The 20,519-nt window shown below is 39.0% G+C and overlaps 1 protein-coding gene and 1 pseudogene across 1 annotated transcript in view; one reads left to right on the top strand and one right to left on the bottom strand.

Moving 5' to 3' along the window:
- Positions 1 to 20,465, bottom strand: part of TTC3 (tetratricopeptide repeat domain 3) — a 120,576-nt gene extending 100,111 nt beyond the window's left edge. The window contains exons 1-7 of the mRNA XM_025378521.1: positions 20,348 to 20,465; positions 5,618 to 5,772; positions 5,137 to 5,179; positions 4,669 to 4,819; positions 4,129 to 4,216; positions 2,878 to 2,931; positions 1,761 to 1,881 (exon numbers count right to left, since the gene is read on the bottom strand). Coding sequence (XP_025234306.1) covers positions 1,761 to 1,881; positions 2,878 to 2,931; positions 4,129 to 4,216; positions 4,669 to 4,819; positions 5,137 to 5,179; positions 5,618 to 5,761 — 601 coding nt within the window. The 5' untranslated portion in view covers positions 5,762 to 5,772; positions 20,348 to 20,465. The remainder of the gene's footprint in view (positions 1 to 1,760; positions 1,882 to 2,877; positions 2,932 to 4,128; positions 4,217 to 4,668; positions 4,820 to 5,136; positions 5,180 to 5,617; positions 5,773 to 20,347) is intronic.
- On the top strand, positions 1,605 to 1,720 carry LOC112622007 (annotated as a pseudogene).
- Positions 20,466 to 20,519: the final 54 nt, after the last annotated feature.

Below are 20,519 nucleotides of genomic sequence, written 5' to 3' on the forward strand. Positions count from 1 at the left end.
ACTGAGTGAGTATCCCAAATCCAAAAATTCAAAAAGCTCCAATGAGCATTTCCTTCGAGTGTCATAGCGAAGCTCAAAAAGTTTCAAATTTTGGAGCATTTCAGATTTTGGATTTTTGATGCTCAACCTACTTTAAATAAATACTTTCAAATGTTTTTATTCAGTATTTTGACTCTCATGAGTAAAATGTTACAACGAGAAGTTGAAACACTATTATTACAACAATTTAATAAACTAAGATGCAGTAAGTAAAGTTTATCAGGCCTCATTTTCTACATTGTAAGCTATTATATAAAAAGGATGTTTTAAAGTGGCAAAAAAAAAAAAAATGTACTGCAACAAAACTATAGTTAAGCCTCTAGCCAAACATGTTCATTTCTAAAGTGAAAAGAGCACCTAAAATTTAAGATTCAATAAATGACCCAGGAAAGTCACCAAATAAATAAATTCTAAGGAACAGAGTAAGATTACATGGAGGAAAACCTGGGCTTTGAGATCAGAGAGATCTGACTTACCTAGTCCTACCTACTGCTTACTAGACTGCAGAAACAACACTTAACCTCTCAAAGTCAGTGTGCTCACTGCTAAAATAAAGATAATAACAGCCACCTTGCAGAGCTATTATAAAGAAAATAGAATGTAAAAAATCAGCTATCAGCCTAAAGAGGTGTACCCAATAAAAGATACTGCTTCTCCATTTCCACCACAATATCTAGTTTATAATTAAGGGCCTCCAAAACAATGAAGAGAACAACCTCTATCAGTGTAATACACCCCAGTGTCTAATAAACCTATGAGAAAGATGTGTCTTCATTTAATTCCTTTCTAGCACTTAAGTCAATAGTGCAAAATTTGCCTTTATCTCAGCAGAGATGGTAAATTATTGGTCATCATCTACTGAAAACCCAAATCTTTCCGGTTTCAAGATTCCTATAACTACACTATAAAAACACTGCTAATATTCAAATGCTTTAAAGAAAAATATTTCACACAGTAAAAGAAGTATGTAAGGCAGTTACCTTATACATAAAAGAATAACAGACTCATGAAGAAAATAAAAATCATAAGCTTAGCTTCGGTTACTTTTTCTTACAAAGGAGACTACCCAGTTGTGGTCTCTATTTTTTTTTTTTTTTTGAGACAGAGTCTCTGTCGCCCAGGCTGGAGTGCAGTGGCGCCATCTCGGCTCACTGCAAGCTCCGCCTCCCAGGTTCACGCATTTTCTCCTGCCTCAGCCTCCTGAGTAGCTGGGACTACAGGTACCTGCCACCATCCCCCGCTAATTCTTTTGTATTTTTAGTAGAGACGGGATTTCACCGTGTTAGCCAAGATGGTCTCGATCTCCTGACCTCGTGATCTGCCCGCCTCAGTCTCCCAAAGTGCTGGGATTACAGGCGTGAGTCACCGCGCCCGGCCTAGTTGTGGTCTCTTTGAGTATTACATATAACAGCTTACGATATCCATTCAGCAACAATTTTTAAAGTACGATGTCACAAAAATCATTAAGACAAAAAATATAGAATAAAATTAACTACCGGTTTGAAATTCTCTTTTTCAGGCATACATATCAAAAGAAAAACATTTTTTAAAAATTCTAAGAAGACATCGCTTCTCGGTCTTCTGGCTAAGATCAAGTGCAGTATCTATTCTTATCAGTTTAAACTTCTAAGATAAATCAGAAATCACATAACTACACATCTCATTTTCCCAAATACCTTTAAAAACTGAGTCAAGTAACAATTTAAAGCATTTATACTTACATTCAGTAAAGAAAATACTTAACATAGGCCAACAATTGTCAATTGATCCTAATTTAGTTAGAATTGTTACATCGCCTGCATATTTTATCCAATTCAGAGCTTCTTCCATTGCCAAGATTTTCTGTTTCAAAAGAGAAATGAAGAATGGGGATTTGGTTATTAATTCTAAATTTGCATGTGGCATTATAAAGTCATCTTATGCAAGTATTTCAGATCCTTAATACAAAACTGGTGCAACCACTTATTTTTTGCTACTCCGGCATGTAACCTAGAGTAGACAGACTCTGACATGTAAATTAACAGATACCATGGACTCACATATGCTACCTCTTCGGGAGACCTCAGACCACCCTCAGAGCTCAAGATGCTTCTGCAATTATTACAGACCTGGAATTTGAGGTCTACAACCTGGCCAGACTGCCTGGGGTAGCAGGCGAGTGCAATATAACAAGGTGGATGAGGGTTCTCAGATCTCATCTACACAAAGACCTCCATCCTTACCCCAAGGTTAAATTTATAGATTAAAGTTCTCCAGAGGAACTCCATATTTTACGTGGTCTGTGACAAACAGAAGAATAAGGAGATAAAGAACAAGGGGAAGATGTGTCTGGGCAAATGGGCACTCAGTACAGTGATCTCCATGAAGGATCAAGAATTCACAGAAACGTTATTTGCACTTCTAGCATCTAAAGTAACTTCAAAAATTAAAGTTAACAATGGGCTTAAGGTAAACATAGATGTTTATGGCATCAGTATAATTAAAAATTGGTTTAACATTGAATCTGGAGATTACCTAGTAATTACATATCGAAAAATATTCATACCAGAGGCCTAATAATTTCATTTGGGGAAACATAAGCCAGGTAAATAATCTAAAAGAGAAAAAGAATCAACTTGTAAAATAGGCTCAAATTTACACTATGTACATGGGTTTAAAAAAAAAGATCCAAACCCCCAAAATGAGGAGTCTGCTTAAGGAAAATATAGAAGTCAATACTACCAAACCCCACATATAGAAAACATTGAGCGTATGGACTCAATACAAGGGGAAATGAGCAGTGAGGTAACTGCCACTCATCCACAGTGGCTGTGCCAGGTTCTGTGTTTAACCACTTACATTTTCTATTTTACAACCAATTCTCAATAAGCCTCCAATGAGGAACGAATCATTCTGAAAAATAAAAAAAGGACATATTTTTTCCTTATTCAGTCAATTCTACTTGAATTTTCTAATGGAAAAATGGCCTACATTTTAGTAACACTACTATACGTACACAATAGTACACTTCCAACAAGCATTTACATGACCAAGTTACCCCTTAAGACCCTAAGACAAGAAATTCCAAAATAGTCTCCCATAGGGTTCTAGTAGTAAAATAACTTAGTGTAATCTTTAGACATGCGAGTTTTTTTTTTTTTTTTTTTTCAGACAGGGTCCCACTGTATCACCCAGGCTGGAGTGCAGTGGCGCAATCTTAGCTCACCACAACCTCCGCCTCCCAGGCTCAAGCGATTCTCCTGCCTGAGTCTCCCAAGTAGCTGGGATTACAGGCACGTGCCACTACCATCCAGCTTATTTCTGTATTTTTAGTAGAGGCGAGGTTTCAACATGTTGGCCAGGCTGGTCTCAAACTCCTGACCTCAAATGATCCACCTGCCTCAGCCTCCCAAAGTGCTGGGATTACAGACAAGAGCCATCGTGACCAGCCGACATGAATTTTCAAAGTTCACTGCACTAGGCCAGGCGTGGTGGCTCACACTAGGCCAGGCGTGGTGGCTAACATTTGTATGTTACTGCAAATAACTACTGCAGAAAATAAACATCAGAATGCCCTTTCTAAATTTAATAGTACCAAGAACAACACTTGACTCCATAACCAACTGAAATTTAAAAAGCTATCCAACAGCTTTCAAAAAAAATTTTAAAACCACAAAAACTCTCAACTTATCTCAACAGTGTAAGGAAGGACACCTCCCCAAATCTGCCCTGATAAAGTCTACCTACCCAAAGACAAAATATTTGTTGATGGTGATGTAACTTTATATCAACAGATAGGGCACATCACTTTCAGAACCGGTGGCAAAGGTTTCTATGAACCCATGCACCACTTTCTGTGACAAGTTCCAACTTCTATCCTTTAATGACAAGATGCAGTCCTGGGCCCCAGCGTAGAACCATGACAGCAACCATCTCACTGATCTCTCAAATACTGAGCACGCACTGATGGATAGCAGATTCATCTCAGGTTAACCAAAACTAAAACCATTACCTGTTAATTGCTATAAATTAGTCATATGAGTCTAACACCATATAAATGTTTATTATTTAAACCAAGGGCTCAGGGGGAACCTACATTCTACCACTTACAGCAACTTTCTTTGCCAAATCCACAATATCTTCCATCAACTCAAGATGTTGTAATTTCTTCAAACTTATCTCAGAAGCACGTGAATTGCTTAAAGACAAATTTATTTTTTAAAAGATTAGATTATCATATATACAAATTCATTGAACTTCATGCTTAGCTATGTATCTCAAACCATTAAAAAAATAAGTTCTCTTTTTCTTCACTCTAGGTAGCAATAACTAAGCTATTTATTCAATGAACAAAATACTGTATCTTTTTCCTCTCTTCTGTACTATAACACTGATATTTATAAACAAACATGTTAATTCTTCCTGACTCAGCTTCTAGTCTACCATTTAGTACTATTCAGAATTTCACTGATTATGTTACAATTATTCATTCATATCCAAATCTCAAGCTTTGTTTTTTCCACCCTATTAGACAAAAGTTGAGCAGCATACGAGAATAAGACATAAGTCTTCCAGTTAACTTGCATTCCTTTATATTGGGTAACATGCTTATCACTGCCCATACAAAATGAGTAACATATAGTAACTTACTTGGCGTCCACACAGGGATGCAATCGTGATATTACAGAACTGTTTTGATGTTGAAACAGAAGTGGCCAGAAGATGTTTATTTTAATGGCATCACAATAATCTTGCAGGACAGAAATTGGTTTACTACACCATATACTGCAGATGTCAAATTCTTAATTTAAAAAAAAGTTTAAAATTAATGTTTGTGCCTCATTTTTTAATGAATCAACACTGTTAATAGTAAAAAGGCAAAAATGGATATGGAGAGGGAAGAAATGAATGAAGTATTTTAGCCTGTTAAATGTTAAGAATATTTAAGTGCTGGCTAAAACTCTATTTTAACAAAGAAAAGTTCTGATTTCTAGTCAAAAACTAGTAAGAATACATTTTTAAAAGGCATAGAAATCTGTTGTATTGTTATGACAGGATGGGTGGACCTCCCTTTATAGTATTTCCATATATTAACATTAAAAATACCAATGTACTCACCTAAATTCCTCTCACTTTGGATATAATCTTTATATTGCATACCCTAAAAAGAAGAAAATTATTTTTATTTGTGTCTAATAAAATGGAAAAGTACAGTTCTTGATTTTTGATCTAAGGATTACCAGAACTAACCAAAGAACTTCCAGTGGACATTTATTTATATGCTTCAAACACATCTTCAGCCAATGAGGCTTAATTTGAGACCCTTTTTACAGTATTTCCTGAGTTTGCTTCTATGGCTCTCCCCAAGAGCTTTTCTAATTCCCTGTCAGAAAACCACCTTTTGCCACCACTTGTCTTCTGGCATTCTACAATCTTTTGACCCAGTGCTTACTTTCCCTTCTCAAATCAACTTTTCAACAGCATGTGTACCTCCCTGTCAAAATGCACATACCACAAAAACATCTTTACTCAGAGAGCCCTAAACCAGAAAACCTTCAGTACACAATGTCAAAAATGAAAAATTAGCAAACCTACTTACCACCCCATCACAGTAAAGCTGAGTCACACGAACATAATCATTGCTCATAAATTCAGCAGCAAAGACACAATCGTCCACGTAAGGGCAATCTTCTAACAAGGCATAATCTGTCACAGTGAAATCTCCCTCAGCAAAATTGTCCATGATGCACAAGTCTAAGGAGACAACACAAACTCAAGTCAGTAATTAAATCAATTGAGATGATAGAAGAAAGTTTTCCTGGCTTCTATGGTATATTAGAAAAATACTTGGAACCTATGTCCCAAGGAAATAACTTCTATCAGAACACTGAGCTCCGAAAGATTCTCGTCCCCATTCTGCTGACTTTTCCCCTGACTCTCTCCAGATAATTTAATCTATTTCTTCCTTTCCTTAGGTTCACATATTCACCATCTCTACTCTAAGTTAATCTGTTTACATGTCTCCTTTAAATGGAGGATCACTAAGGGCATCTTATCTATCTTTGTATGTGCCTAGCACATGGTAAGCTCTCAAATAAGTGTTTGCTGAATGAAGAAAAGACATCTTCCCGTTGCTGCACTTGTACCCTACCTGCTTTTACTGCATTCTGTGAAATGTGCCATTTCATCATACACAAACTGTTATATTCTCAACCTCAACTAAATCCTGACTCCGCTGAGAACTTTCCTATCAACTGCTCATATTTTCCTACTCATCTCGCAGTGTGTTTCTATCTTGGGCAAAGGAGTAGGGCTAGAGTGGTACAGGGGAAGTCTGCCAATCTCCTAACTCCTCAAGGCAGCATCCAGACCTTCCATCCTCCTATCGACTGCTGCTTCTAACGCTCTCACAACTACTGCAATACACAATCAGCACTGCTAAATTGCAAAAAGGAAAAAACCCTCACATTATCAAAAGCCATGTTTTAAAAATACTTATTTCAATGGGGGACCAAGGGGGTTAGTGCTAAAGTTTCAGACTAAGGGTTTTTTTTTTTTTTCCCTGAAGAAACTTCAATAATAAGGATTTTTATAGTTATCAGAGAATAGCTACATAGGCTAAACATCACTGAAAAATGCACCATTTTATTACTTCTAGCTCTTGCTCATATAATGGCTTTCTTTTCCTATCATCACCAGCACATCATTAACACTATTCCTTGTACCTCTCACTTCACCATTATTATCCTACTATTGTTAGGATAAACCAAGTTTCTTCTTTCCAAAGCAAGACCACCACCAGTCCTTGAAATACAAATCTATTTATTTAATCAATCCATCTCATGATGTCCAAATTGCTGTATGAAAATTTCACAATCTCACAAGTGAAGAATAATAACAATCTTCCTAGCAAATTATTTGTACTATGTGTCACACACTGTACCATATGTTTTACATGCATAATTTCACTAATCCTCAAGCAGTTCTTCTTAGCAGGCACAATTATCATCATCTCCACAGTAAAGATGGGAAAATGCTCACTTAAATCAAGTAATTTGCTCATGTCACCAAGCTAGGAAGGATTCAAATCCAGTCTTTAGTTGCCATAGCTTCTGTTCTCAAACACTCTCTTTTACTACATCTACTTTTCCTGTCATTGTCACCTATTTATCTCTTGGTTACTGTAATGTTTCAAGATCACTGGCAACTAGTTCACAGTGTTTTTCTCTTTCCTCCAAATTCTGTCATCATCCCAGCCACATCGAGGTCCATGCACACAATATTCTAGCCTTGTAGTTTAACAACCTCCTCAACTAACATGAACTTCACTGCCTACCTCACTAGGCTCTCCCACCCGAGAGTGACACCTCAGATCACTACCTGGGTCAAAACCAGTTGTAAAACTTTTTATTAACTCCTCTCTGATCATAGCCAAGAATCATTATGGCTCATGTCTTCCTGATTTCCTACCACAGCCATTCTTCAACTTCATCAAGAACTCTTCATTTTTCACCCATCTGAATCCTCCTTCTCATTCACTTTCGGTCTCCTACGAATTGGTTTCCACTTCGACCATTCAACGGAAACTGCTTTCATGAAGATCACTAATGACCTTCCACAAAAGACTGCTTATCTATAATGTCTAGAACCTGACCTATTTCGCATGAATATTTCTAGAGTTTAAAAAAATCTAACTCTAAAAGTGAACCATGACCAGAAAACATAAGATACTGGATGGAGCACCCAAACTATAGCACATGATGTGAGGTATATGCTAAACTCACTTGTCTTACAAATTTTTTTGGCATAAAATACAGAAAGAGCCAAGAACTGTCACAGCCCACACATCATGGTGTCAATTACAATACAATTAATGCGCTCATACCTGGCAGACTGATACTGGTCATTCAAGTCTGGCAAATCTCACTGGTAACACACACAGCACCAATTGTACCGTAATTACGACACTGGGGTAAATTTTATTTTCTATTTTTTGTTTGTTTGTTTGTTTGTTTGAGATGGAGTCTCACTCTGTCACCCAGGCTGGAATGCACTGGCACGATCTCGGCTCACTGCAACCTCCACTTCCCGGGTTCAAGCGATTTTCCTGCCTCAGCCTCCCAAGTAGCTGGGATTATAGGCGCCCACCACCACGCCCTGCTAATTTTTGTATTTTAGTAGAGACAGGATTTCACCATATTGGCCAGGCTGGTCTTGAACTCCTGACCTTGTGATCCACCCGCCTCGGCCTCCCAAAGTGCTGGGATTACAGGCGTAAGCCACCACACCCGGCCTTGTATTTTAACTAGAAAGGCAATGTGACAAAGTGGTTAAGAACATGGACTCTGTAGCCAAGACTCTCGGCTTGAATCCTGGCTCTCTTGTTTCCTTGGGTGTGTGATCTTGGGCAAGTTACTTAACCTCTCTGTGCTTCTTCTGTGTTTCCTCGCATATCAAATGGGGATAACGATATTACCTACCTGATCAATCAGTTAATACATGTCAAGTGCTTTGAAGAGTACCAGGTATATGGGAAATGCTATAAATACCAGCTATTATTAACATTAACGTTAGATGAGTATTTTTAAAATCCACTGTTTGGATGCTTCCAGCTAAATAGTCTACCTTAATTGCTAAATCCAAAGAGCACTTTTCAGCTTACAACTTACTTGACACTGTGGACCACTTCCTCCTCAGAACTCTTCATTTGGACTCCAAAGACCATCTTCTCCTGGTTTTCCTCCTATTCGTCTGGCTGCTCTTCCTCAGTTTCCTTCATGGGCTCTTCTTCTCCATTCCCCGCCACCCAATGTCAACTCTCTTTTCTTCTCACTCTTACTCTCTCCTTGGGTGAATTTATCCACCACACCCATGACTTAACACAGCACTTTCTGAACTTGCATCGTTTGCATAGCTTCACCATGATTTTTGCCATTTCCATGTATCACATATACTTTTAGTTAATATTTCCCTTTTATTGAGCTCGCTTGGCCTAAGTGATGATGTCCATGATTATCAAAGGTTAGATGTGCAAGTTATGTTTCTCATACACATTAAATTCCTATCTATTAAAATTTTTTCAAGTGTTTATCTATGTACCCAGTTTAAATTATCTCATATGCACTACAGTAAACAATGGCTTCCAAACTTCCAAGTGCTGAAGACTCCCAAATCCTTCCAGGCGAGGTTGTATCTTTTGACTTCTAGACCCTACTAGAACTACAACAGGCTCTTAACCAAGATGTCCCACAAGCCCCTCTGAATCAATAAGTTCAAAAACAAACATCTTTTCCTCAAAAACAAACATATGAAACCAAGTTCTTTCCTCTTTCTGTATGTTGTTTATCAGTTAATTGTTCCACATGCCATTTTACTACCCAAACCTAAACCCTGGGAGTCAACCTAGTCTCCTCATTCTCCTTCAACATTTCTGTCCAACTGACCACAAACTCTTGTCATTTCTGCTTCCCTAAGAAATCTAAAATTAGGCCGGGCGCGGTGGCTCAAGCCTGTAATCCCAGCACTTTGGGAGGCCGAGATGGGCGGATCACGAGGTCAGGAGATCGAGACCACCCTGGCTAACACGGTGAAACCCCGTCTCTACTAAAAATACAAAAAAAACTAGCCGGGCGAGGTGGCAGGCGCCTGTAGTCCCAGCTACTCGGGAGGCTGAGGCAGGAGAATGGCGTGAACCCGGGAGGCGGAGCTTGCAGTGAGCTGAGATCCGGCCACTGTACTCCAGCCTGGGCAGCAGGGCAAGACTCCATCTCAAAAAAAAAAAAAAAAAAGAAATCTAAAATTAGCACACATATACTTCTTCATGCCCAGTGCCACTGCCTTCACTGTTTCTCCTCTGAACTAATTTAACAAGCAGTCTCCTAACTGGTCAGGCTTGTCTTCAATCTTGGCACCCTCTAAAACTCTGATCATGTCACTGTACTGCTTAAAACCATGCAACAGCTTCCCTTCAGCTTGAAAATAAAGTCTAACTTCCCTAATATAAGCATAGAAGGCCTTTTGTGATCTTGCTCCTGCTTTTATCCCCAGTCACTCCACAACACACAACCTAGAAGCCAGTCATACCCCAGTCCTTCCCAAACAAAACTTATTCTGTAACCACCTAATGCTATCAGTTCTTAATACCCAATTCCAGGAAGCATTTCCTGATCTTCCCACTACGATCAAGCTGATTTTTGCACCTCTTCTCTATAAACAAGAGCACCCTACCCATGTCTCTGACAGCAGTTTTCACTGTTTGACCATCACAGGTTTATCTCTGTAGGGTCACTATGGATCTAGAGGATATACTGTGCAATCCACTTGTCATCTGTACTGCTATTTACTTAATAGTTTTCTTTAGGATAACTCAAATCTTAACTTAGATGCAAACTAGTTTTAATAGAAATGTTGATATCACCAAGAAAGTTTGTTTGGTACCATAAATTTTTTTCTAATACAAACAAAAATATACTACTAAAATTAAATATTAAAATAAAGAGCTTCTGACCCCATCAGTTATGGTGAACTAGACACTCTGGGGGAATGTACTATTGGGAGGAAAAAGGTAGATCCTAGATTTTAAAAAAAAAAAAAAAAAAAACACTTTTTGGATGATTTTGCTGAGACCATAGAAATAGGGGAACATCTGAAGCCACCCTCTCTCCATGCAAAAGCAACAAACCTTGAGCTAGAAATTAAACGTGGCTACAGTTTAGTGCTACAAGTGGTGGTACCAAGAGCAGTAGTAGGATCAGGACACTGAGCTCTGGGCTAGAAGCAAAACGTAGGAACTTAAAAGTGATGCCACCTAAACTTCCTAGCTCTCAGACAAAGCCGATAGAAATGCTTTCAGAAAGAAAGCATCCCCAAATTAGACTCTCAAGATTCCCACAAAGATCAAACAGAAGTTCGTAATCAATGATCACCAAACACATGAGGTGACAGCTACATTGAGGGAGAGACAACAGAAGAAAAAAAAAAAGGCAATTAAGTTTAGACATCCCCCTCCCCAAGGATATCAGACATTGGGAATGTCTGATATAGTCTACAGAATAGCTCTAGAGTCATAAAAATCAGCATATAACATGAGAATGTGAAGAATGACTGAGCATATCAAAAAAGAACCAAGCAGAACTTTTAGAAATTAAAAACGTAATCGTTAAAAGAAAAAAAAAAGATGGGATGGGTTCTAACCCATCCCAAAAAGATCCTAACAGAAGATATTAAGCACAGTTGAAGAGAAAATTGGTGAACTAAAATATATGCCTTATGAAATTACCCAGCACTGTAAATTCTGGTAAAGAGAAACAAAGAGATAAAAAATATGAAAGACAAAGAATAAATGATCTGGAAACAGTTTAGTGTATATATATATATCCAGTTAAAGTTCCAGCAGGAGAGAAGAGATTAATGAGACATAATATTTAAAGAATACAGGGCTCAGAAACTTCTAGATCTCATGAAACACAAAATGCAGAATCATGAAACACATGCATCCAAAATAGGATAAATATAATCTCTATCTAGTCTTAGAAGTGAAATGATGTAACACGAAAGACAGAAAATCCAATGTAACTAAAAGAAAAAGGATATTTTCTTCAAAAATGCATAAATAGGCTGGGCGCAGTGGCTCACGCCTGTAATCCCAGCACTTCAGGAGGCTGAGGCGGGCAGATTTTGAGGTCAACAGATCGAGACCATCCTGGCCAACATGGTGAAACTCTCTCTCTACTGAAAATACAAAAATTGGCCAGGCGTAGTGGCAGGCGCCAGTAGTCCCACTTACTCGGGAGTCTGAGGCAGGACAATCACTTGAACTCAGGAGGCGGAGGTTGCAGTGAGCCGAGATCGCGCCACTGCACTCTAGCCTGGCAACAGAGAAAGACTCCATCTCAAAAAAAAAAGAAAAAGAAAAAAGCATAAATAAAACTGGCAGCACACTTTGTATAAGCAACAGTAGACTAGTATTCCTATCCTACTGACAGAAAAGAAACACCAACCTACAACTGTACATCCATCAAAATGATCTGTCAAGAACAAAGGTAAAATAAAAATACTTTTAGATTTTTTTTAATATCTAAAACTGAGTCAACCACCAACCAAGACACTTGGAACTTACCAATTAAAAGACAGAGGTTGTCGGCCGGGCGCGGTGGCTCAAGCCTGTAATCCCAGCACTTTGGGAGGCCGAGACGGGCGGATCACGAGGTCAGGAGATCGAGACCATCCTGGCTAGCACGGTGAAACCCCTTCTCTACTAAAAAATACAAAAAAATTAGCCAGGCGAGGTGGCGGGCGCCTGTAGTCCCAGCTACTCGGGAGGCTGAGGCAGGAGAATGGTGTAAACCTGGGAGGCGGAGCTTGCAGTGAGCTGAGATCCGGCCACTGCACTCCAGCCTGGGCGACAGAGCGAGACTCCGTCTCAAAAAAAAAAAAAGACAGAGGTTGTCAGGTGAGATTAAAAGAAAAATCCAGTAATATGTCCCTTATAAGAGATATTTAAAATGTAAGGACACTTAAAAAAATCAAAGTAAAATGAAGGAAAAGAACATTCCAGGTAAATTAGCACCAAAAGAAAGATGTGATCAGACAAAAAGCCTCTAAGACAAAGAAGCAAACTTAGAGAAGATCACAATATAGTGAAGGTTCGAGCCACTAGGAAAATAATGTTAAGCTTGCACGTAGCTAATAAAAGTCTCAAAATACAGAAGAACAAAAATTGTTAGAACTACAGGAAATCTGTTAGAAACTAGTAATGGTAGGATATTGCAACACATTTCTCTAAGTTAAGATACGATAAACCAAAATTAATAAGGATAAAGACTACCAGAACAACACAAGTAACAAGTTTTACCTAATAGACACTTAACAATTACAGAATATATATTCTTCACAAGAATACACAGAACAGTTCTAATAATTCACTATGTACAAGGCCATAAAGCAAGGGCCAAAAAAAAAAAAAAAGATGTTAAAAAGATAAAACATTCTCTGGCAACACAAGAAATCAATAATTAAAGGAAAACAACTTAATACAGACACATTTGAAAATTTTACAATGTCTAAGAAACTCATAAGTCAAAGAAAAAATCAAAATAGAAATTTAAAAAATACTTAGATTTGAAAGTTAATGAAAATACTATAAATTAAATTATGTTAGATAAAGCGAAAATGAACTTTGAAGAAGTTTATAGCCTTGCATGCTTATACTAGGAAATAAGAATGTTGAAAATTAATGCTAAGTGTGTAATTTAAGTGAGAAAAATAGTTAACAAACTGAAAGTAAAATGAAATAATAAAAGAGAAAAAAGATCAATGAAATAAAAAACAAATAATAGAACAAATTAGGCCAAAAGTTAATCCTTTGCCAAGATTTAAAAAACGGACAAACTTTTAGTAAGACTGATCAAGAAAGAGAAGTCAGACATAAATAACATTCAAAATGAGAAAAGGGGAACACATACACAAATAAAACAGATATTAAAAACAGAATTAATGCCATACCATGAGCAGTGGCTCACGCCTATAATCCTAGCACTTTGGGAGGCTGAGGTGGGCGGACCACTTGAGGTCAGGAGTTTGTGAGCAGCCTGGCCAACATGGTGAAACTCCGTCTCCACTAAAAATAGAAAAAAATCAGCCAGGCATGGTGGCGCACTCCTGTAATCCCAGCTACTTGGGAGGCTGAGGCAGGAGAATCTCTTGAACCCGGGAGGCGGAGGTTGCAATGACATGGCACCATTGTACTACTCCAGCCTGGGCAACAGACAGAGACTCCATGTCAAAAAAAAAAAAAAAAAAAACTATAAACTTCATGTGAAGAACTTAAAAATTATGATAAAAGGACAAATTTCTAAAACTTACCAAAACTGACTAAAAGAAATAGAATACCTGAACAGTCCTATGACTATTCAACTAATTACTACTAAAATTCTATGAAGAAAACATTAGATCCAAATGACCTTATAGTTAAGTTCCACCAAGCTTTTAAGAAACAAATCACTCCAATCCAAACTCTCCCAGGGAACAGAAAAAGAGCAACTACTCTCTAACTCATGGTATAAAGTTAGTGTAACTTTAATACCAAAGTCAGATAAGACAGCCAATAAAGAAAAATGAGAGGTGATTCTAGTCACAAACAGACACAAAAATCTAAACAAAATACGAGCAAATTCAAACTAGTAGTTCATAAAAATACAATCTATAAAGACCAATTTGGGTTTATGTCAAGAAAGAATATAAAAGAAAATGAAGTTTTAAATCTATAAAATGGAATTCATTACATTTAACAGATTAAAGGAGAAAAGACACAAGATATTCTCAACAAGTGCAGAAAAGCAAGTGACAACTGCAAAGACATCCCTAACTTAATCAAAGGTATCTACAAAAATTCATAGCAAATGTAATTCTCAGCGGAGAAATATTCTCCTTAAAATTGAGAACAAGACCTCTATGCCCACTCTAATCGCTTCTAATGAACAACCCTAATCACTTCCATTGAACGTAAGTATAAAGTATGCCAGCACATTTAAGACCAAAAAAATGAATAAATTAAAAGCAAAAATAACTAGAATTAAAGAACCAAAACTGTCACTATTTGCAAGTGATATAATTATCCACACAGAAAACCCAAAGGAATTTCAGAAAAAAAATTAGTAGTACGTTTATCAAGTGGATGACTAAAGGATCAATATTTTTAAAAATTCATTAAATTTCTATTTAACAATAAATAAGTTAAAATATTTACTAACAATAAGTAAGTTAAAATAGAATCTTTAAGAGTACCACCATTTATAATAGCAACAAAAACAATAACATCAGAATCAACATATAAAAAGTAGAAGATCTCTATGGAGAAAATCATAAAACTACACTAAAACCTTACATAAATAGAGATACATACCATATTCTTAGATAAAAAGGATCAAAATCTTAAAGATTTTGATTCTCCCCCAAACTGATTCAATTAATTCCAATTAATACCCAAAGGGTTATTCATGTCATGTAACAAGTTAATTATTAAGAACAAATGACCAAAAACAGGTGAGATTAAAGTCCTTCCCAGATACCAAGATTTCAAGTAAAACTATAGTATTAATGATTAAGACAGTGTGGTATGAACACAGAGACAGACAAGGTGACAAGTGACACAGAAAGGCAAGCCAAAATCAGACCCACGCAGGTAGTAACTAAACATGTAAAAGAATGGCACAGCAGATCACTGGTGAACAGAGGGCCAATTCAATACATGGTACGGGGATAATTAGAACCACACAGGAAAAATGAATATGGATCACTATCTCACAACATACACAAAAATCAATTCCGGATGAATTACGAACTTAATTGCGAAAGATATCATTTTAAAACCTCTAAAAAGAAATAGAGGAATGTCTTTATAAGCCCAAGGCAAGAAAGGTTCCAATTAGATTATGATAAGATTAAGAACTTCTATTCACCAAAATATACCATAAAGAGTAGAAAGACAGGCCACAAACCAGAAGATATTTACAATGCACATAATCAATGTTACCAGTTTATCCTTTTTAAAAGACAATTCATCAGAACAAAGGGTAAAATATATGACTAGATATTTCATAAAAAGGAAACAAAGACAGTTCATAAACATACAAAAGATGCTCAATCTCATTAATAACAAAAAAATGCAAATTAAAACCACAATGCATCATTTCATACCCATTCCATTGGCAAATATTAAGTCTGACAATAACAAGTGTTGGAGAGGTTGTAGATCAACTGTAACTCTTACACACTGTTGATCAAAGTATATAAACAGACAAAACTGCTGGCCAAAGTACAAACTGATACCACCCCTTCAGAAAGCAATCTGACATTATTTTGTAAAGCTGATCATTCATACCTCTTGATCTAGCAATCCCATTTCTAACAAACAGCTTACTATAGTGGTATGGCAGCATTTCTTTCTCTTTTCTTTTGCTTTTGCTGCTGAACAAATTAACATGGTGGTATTCCAACACCCCCCTCCCTTTTTTTTTTTTGCTCACCAACCACTAAAAGTGCTTTTTAAAATTACATACCCTTTACCCATTAAGGTGACATTTTAAAAATATCACTATTAGATTAAATAATTGCAAAGGGTGAATTTGACTTTCTAGAATATCACAGTAACATTTTAAAGTAAAACTGATATCTCATTCTTTTAAATGTATAATTATTACCAGCATATGGTTGGCCAAAAAATATACCCTGATAATATAAAAAATGAAACTTTATTGGAAATGTATCTCTTAAGGAAATGGATGGGGAAGTGCCAGGATTAAAAGAGGCTTTCCCTAACACTATAGTGATATTTTAAAGTATCCCTTTGTAGGCCGGGCACAGTGGCTTAAGCCTGTAATCCCAGCACTTTGGGAGGCCAAGTCGGGTAGATCACCTGAGGTCAGGAGTTCAACACGTGCCTAGCCAACAAGGTGAAATCCCGTCTCTACTAAAAATACAAAATTAGGCCGGGCGCGGTGGCTCACGCCTGTAATCCCAGCACTTTGGGAGACCGAGGCGGGCGGATCACAAGGTCAGGAGATTGAGACCACAGTGAAACCCCGTCTCTAAAAAAAAAATACAAAAAATTAGCCGGGCGCGGTGGCAGGCGCCTGTAGTCCCCGCTACTCAGGAGGCTGAGGCAGGAGAATGGCGTGAACCCGGGAGGCGGAACTTGCAGTGAGCCGAGATCGCGCCACTGTACTCCAGCCTGGGTGACAGAGCGAGACTCCCTCTCAAAAAAAAAAAAAAATACAAAATTAGCTGGGTGTGGTGGTGTGCGCCTGTAATCCCAGCTACTTGGGAGGCTGAGGCAAGAGAATCACTTGAACTTGGGTGGCAGAGGTTGCAGTGAACTGAGATTGTGCCATTAAACTCCAGCCTGGGCAAAAAGAGCAAAACTCCACTCAAAAAAAAAAAAAAAAATTATCCCTTTGTTCTCCCCAAGGGAATTTTCCCACTTAGGGCAGTGCCACAATAAGATTCCACAAGAACCTGTGGTTTGCCTTTCTTATGTAAAGTGCAACGTCAGAAACATAAGGTGAGAAAGTAGCACTAGCAGGAAGCCGCAGGCATTATCAGTTTTAGGAAAGTGTACCTATGGAATGTAATGATCTAGAAACTGATTCATTAACATTATTTGTACCCACACACTCCTTAGCAAATCTTCATTACTACTCTGGGGCTCATATACCCCAGTGTGAAAATTAGAGAAATTCTTACAACTGTGAACCAAAAAGTATGTACAAGAATCTTCATAACAGCAAAACCGAGAAACAACCAAAATGCCCATCAACAGAAGAATGCACACACTGTGTTATATTCACACATGGAATATTACACAGCAGTGAAAATTAATGACTTACATCTATACCCAATATTAGTAACTCAGAAACATAACATCAAGTGAAATAAGCAAGTCCCAGAAAACTATACCCAATATGATTTTTTCCACTCAAAAACAACAGAAACCATACAATACATTTTTGAGGGATGTATACATATCTGATAAAATCATTTTTAAAAACAAGGCGTGATATACACAATTCAGGATAGTAGTCACCTCTGGAAGTAAGCACATTCAATATTGGTCATTTTGATAATTAGATTGAGTGGTGAATTCATAGATGTTCATTTTATTGTTTTGCTATACAGCTTGCATATGTTTTACATATATTTTGAATTTATCAAATACTACAATAAAATGGAGAGGAAAAGAAAAATTTTTTTAAACATTCATCATATGAAAAAAATACTTATAATTAAATCACCCCATCTGCCACTACAGAGGTACATATTTAACATATCATGAAAATTCTATCTATACATCAACCATAGGAACTGACATGCATTAGGTATACAATAAATGTTCATTGGAATTACTCTTATGAGAACCAAAGGAGATAAAGACTAAGCCAATTAGCTGCAAGAGATAAATCCATAGGCTGACACAGGGCTACAAAAGAAGCCAAGGTGGCTACGAGCAAATTTAGCAGCAACCAAAAGTCGTAAGGAAGCTGGTCAGTAAAGAGACGGCAAAAATGTAAAGTCTAATAACATATAAAGTGTTAGCAGGATTGTGAGGAAATGGTGTTCTCACTCAACACCAGTGACAGTGAAAATTGGTACAACCACTTCGAGAGCTTCTGTGATATTTGGTTAAGTTGAAGATGCACATAGCCTACAATCCAGCAAATCTACTACTTAGTTGTATTTCCTACAGGAAACTTCCAAATGTGTGCACAAGCAGACAAGTACAAAGATATTTATTGCAGGACTGTTTTTAAGAGTCAAAAACCGAAACAAGTTCAAAGTCTATCAACAGGGGAATGTATAAATAAATATGGTATATTCATACAATGCAATTCTATACCAGCAATTAAAATGAATGAACCAAAGATATCACAGTTATTCAATTTGTTCATATATCAACCTCAAAATATGATGCTGAGCAAAAAAAAAAAAAAAAAAGCAAGTTGCAAAAAGGCATGTATATTTTAATACCATTAAAGTTTAAAAACAATAGAATATATTGTGTGTGGATTCACCATGATCAAAGTATAAAATATGCAAAGTAAAGATATACACAAACCTCAACGCAGTGGCTATCTCTAGAAAAGGAGGGGAAGGAACTGAGAGCAATTTTATTTCTTTAAAAAAAAATCTGAAGTAAATTTGGCAAAATATTAAATAATCACGTCTGTAAAATCTGAATCACGGATTGGTTAGCTCCCCCCTCTGTATTTGATATTTGAAATATTTCAAAAATTAAAAAAAAAAGGAAAATTAGACAATAAGAAAATTGGGCAGAACAAAGACACCAAAACGCAGCCCTTGCGGCAGAGCATGAAACCTTGAGCAAAGGGAGCAGTAGCTGGTTCTCTAATGGGTTTGAAGTTTCTTACCCTAGGTATCCTTATAATATATCCCATTTTCCTTAGGATAAATCGCAAATTTCTTGCAACAAAAAAATGTCGTAACTAGAGTCGTAGTTATAAGGAAAAGGCTCCCTCCGGAGGAGTAAAATCTGTAAGATTTCTACCTCGTTTTCCTCGCCAGGATGTTGGGCAAAATGGAAAGAGATTTAGGTGAATGCCATAAAATACTCTATAAACCATTAAATATCATCAAGAACGGCTAAGGACGGCATCGCCCAGCAGGCGTGTGCATGTATTTTGAAAGGTCTCTGCAACTGAGGGGGTTCTGACGTCCAGGGCGCCTCTGTTTGAAAAGGCACGGCGAACTGGTACCAGCCCAAATTCACCTGTCTCGGCTCCATTTTTTATCTTTGATCCCTCTATTCTGTGCCCTGAACAGGCTGGCTGAAGAAGCCACACTGGCAGCGTCAACACTGCGGAGCAACTGGCAGCGTCAACACTGCGGAGCAACTCGCCAGACTCGATCCTGTCCACCCCCCTTCCCTTTAGCGTCTGTGGGGGAAGATGCTCAGAAAGAGGCGCGGGGGCGAGGGGAGCGGCGAGGTTACCCCCCTCCTGGGTCCGTTCCGTAGGGACAGGCCCTGGACTGGACTGCCAGTTCACACGAAAACAGGTGACAACAGAGTCGTGAACACAAGCACACACAGCAAGGGGTGTGCACGAACGTTCACGAACACGCACCAACGAAACCCGCACACAAGAGATACCCACTCGACAAAACTAAACCCGCACACATGAGATCACGCACTCGACAGAACCCATGCGCAGACACTCTGGGGACACTCGGAGACACGCGAGGACGCACACTCGCGCGAGCAAGGCTCTAGGCGGGGGTCGCGATTACAGGAGGCGCGGCCACGCGCGCTGGGGGACGCGCAGCCCACAGACATGGGCAGTGACACAAAGGGGGGGGCCACCCGCGAGGCCGAGAGCGCCCCCGCAGCCGCCAGGGAGCGCGGACACCGACACAAAGGGGGCCACGAGGCGACACGCGAGCGCGGGCCCCTCCACCCAGCGGGGGGGTGTCAGCCACGCACCGGCCGAGGCACGGGCAGCCGGGGAATGCGCACAAAGCGACTACTCCCACCCTCGCACCGGCATCCCAGGGCCTCGCTCGCAAAAGGGCACCAGACCAAGGGGACAAACCCACTGGGGCAGGCAATAGCGGCCACACCCCCTCATCTCGCGGGGCCCCAACCCATGCAGACACACAGCGGGCACCGCAGCGAGGAACGCGGGGCGACGCGCACACACCCACACTCACCACACACCCACGGAGGGGGTGTGGAATGCCCCACTCCCCCGGCATCTCGGCTGCAGCGGGACAAGGTGACACATCCGGGAGCCCGGCCGCGCGCCGGGTGTGCACTCACCCGGGCCCGCCGCCCGCGAGCCTCGGCGCAGGCAGCAGCCGCCGCCGCCGCCGCCGCCGCCGCCGCCGCCGCCGCCGCCACCACCTCCGGCCCTCCACGTCAGCCGACGGCGGGAGGGAGTGGGCGGCTGAGCTGAAGGGAGGTGCATCACGTGGGCGGGCAGCGCGCCTGC

The sequence above is a fragment of the Theropithecus gelada genome, chromosome 3 (genome assembly GCF_003255815.1).
Source record: "Theropithecus gelada isolate Dixy chromosome 3, Tgel_1.0, whole genome shotgun sequence".
NCBI classification, from domain to species: Eukaryota; Metazoa; Chordata; class Mammalia; order Primates; family Cercopithecidae; genus Theropithecus; species Theropithecus gelada.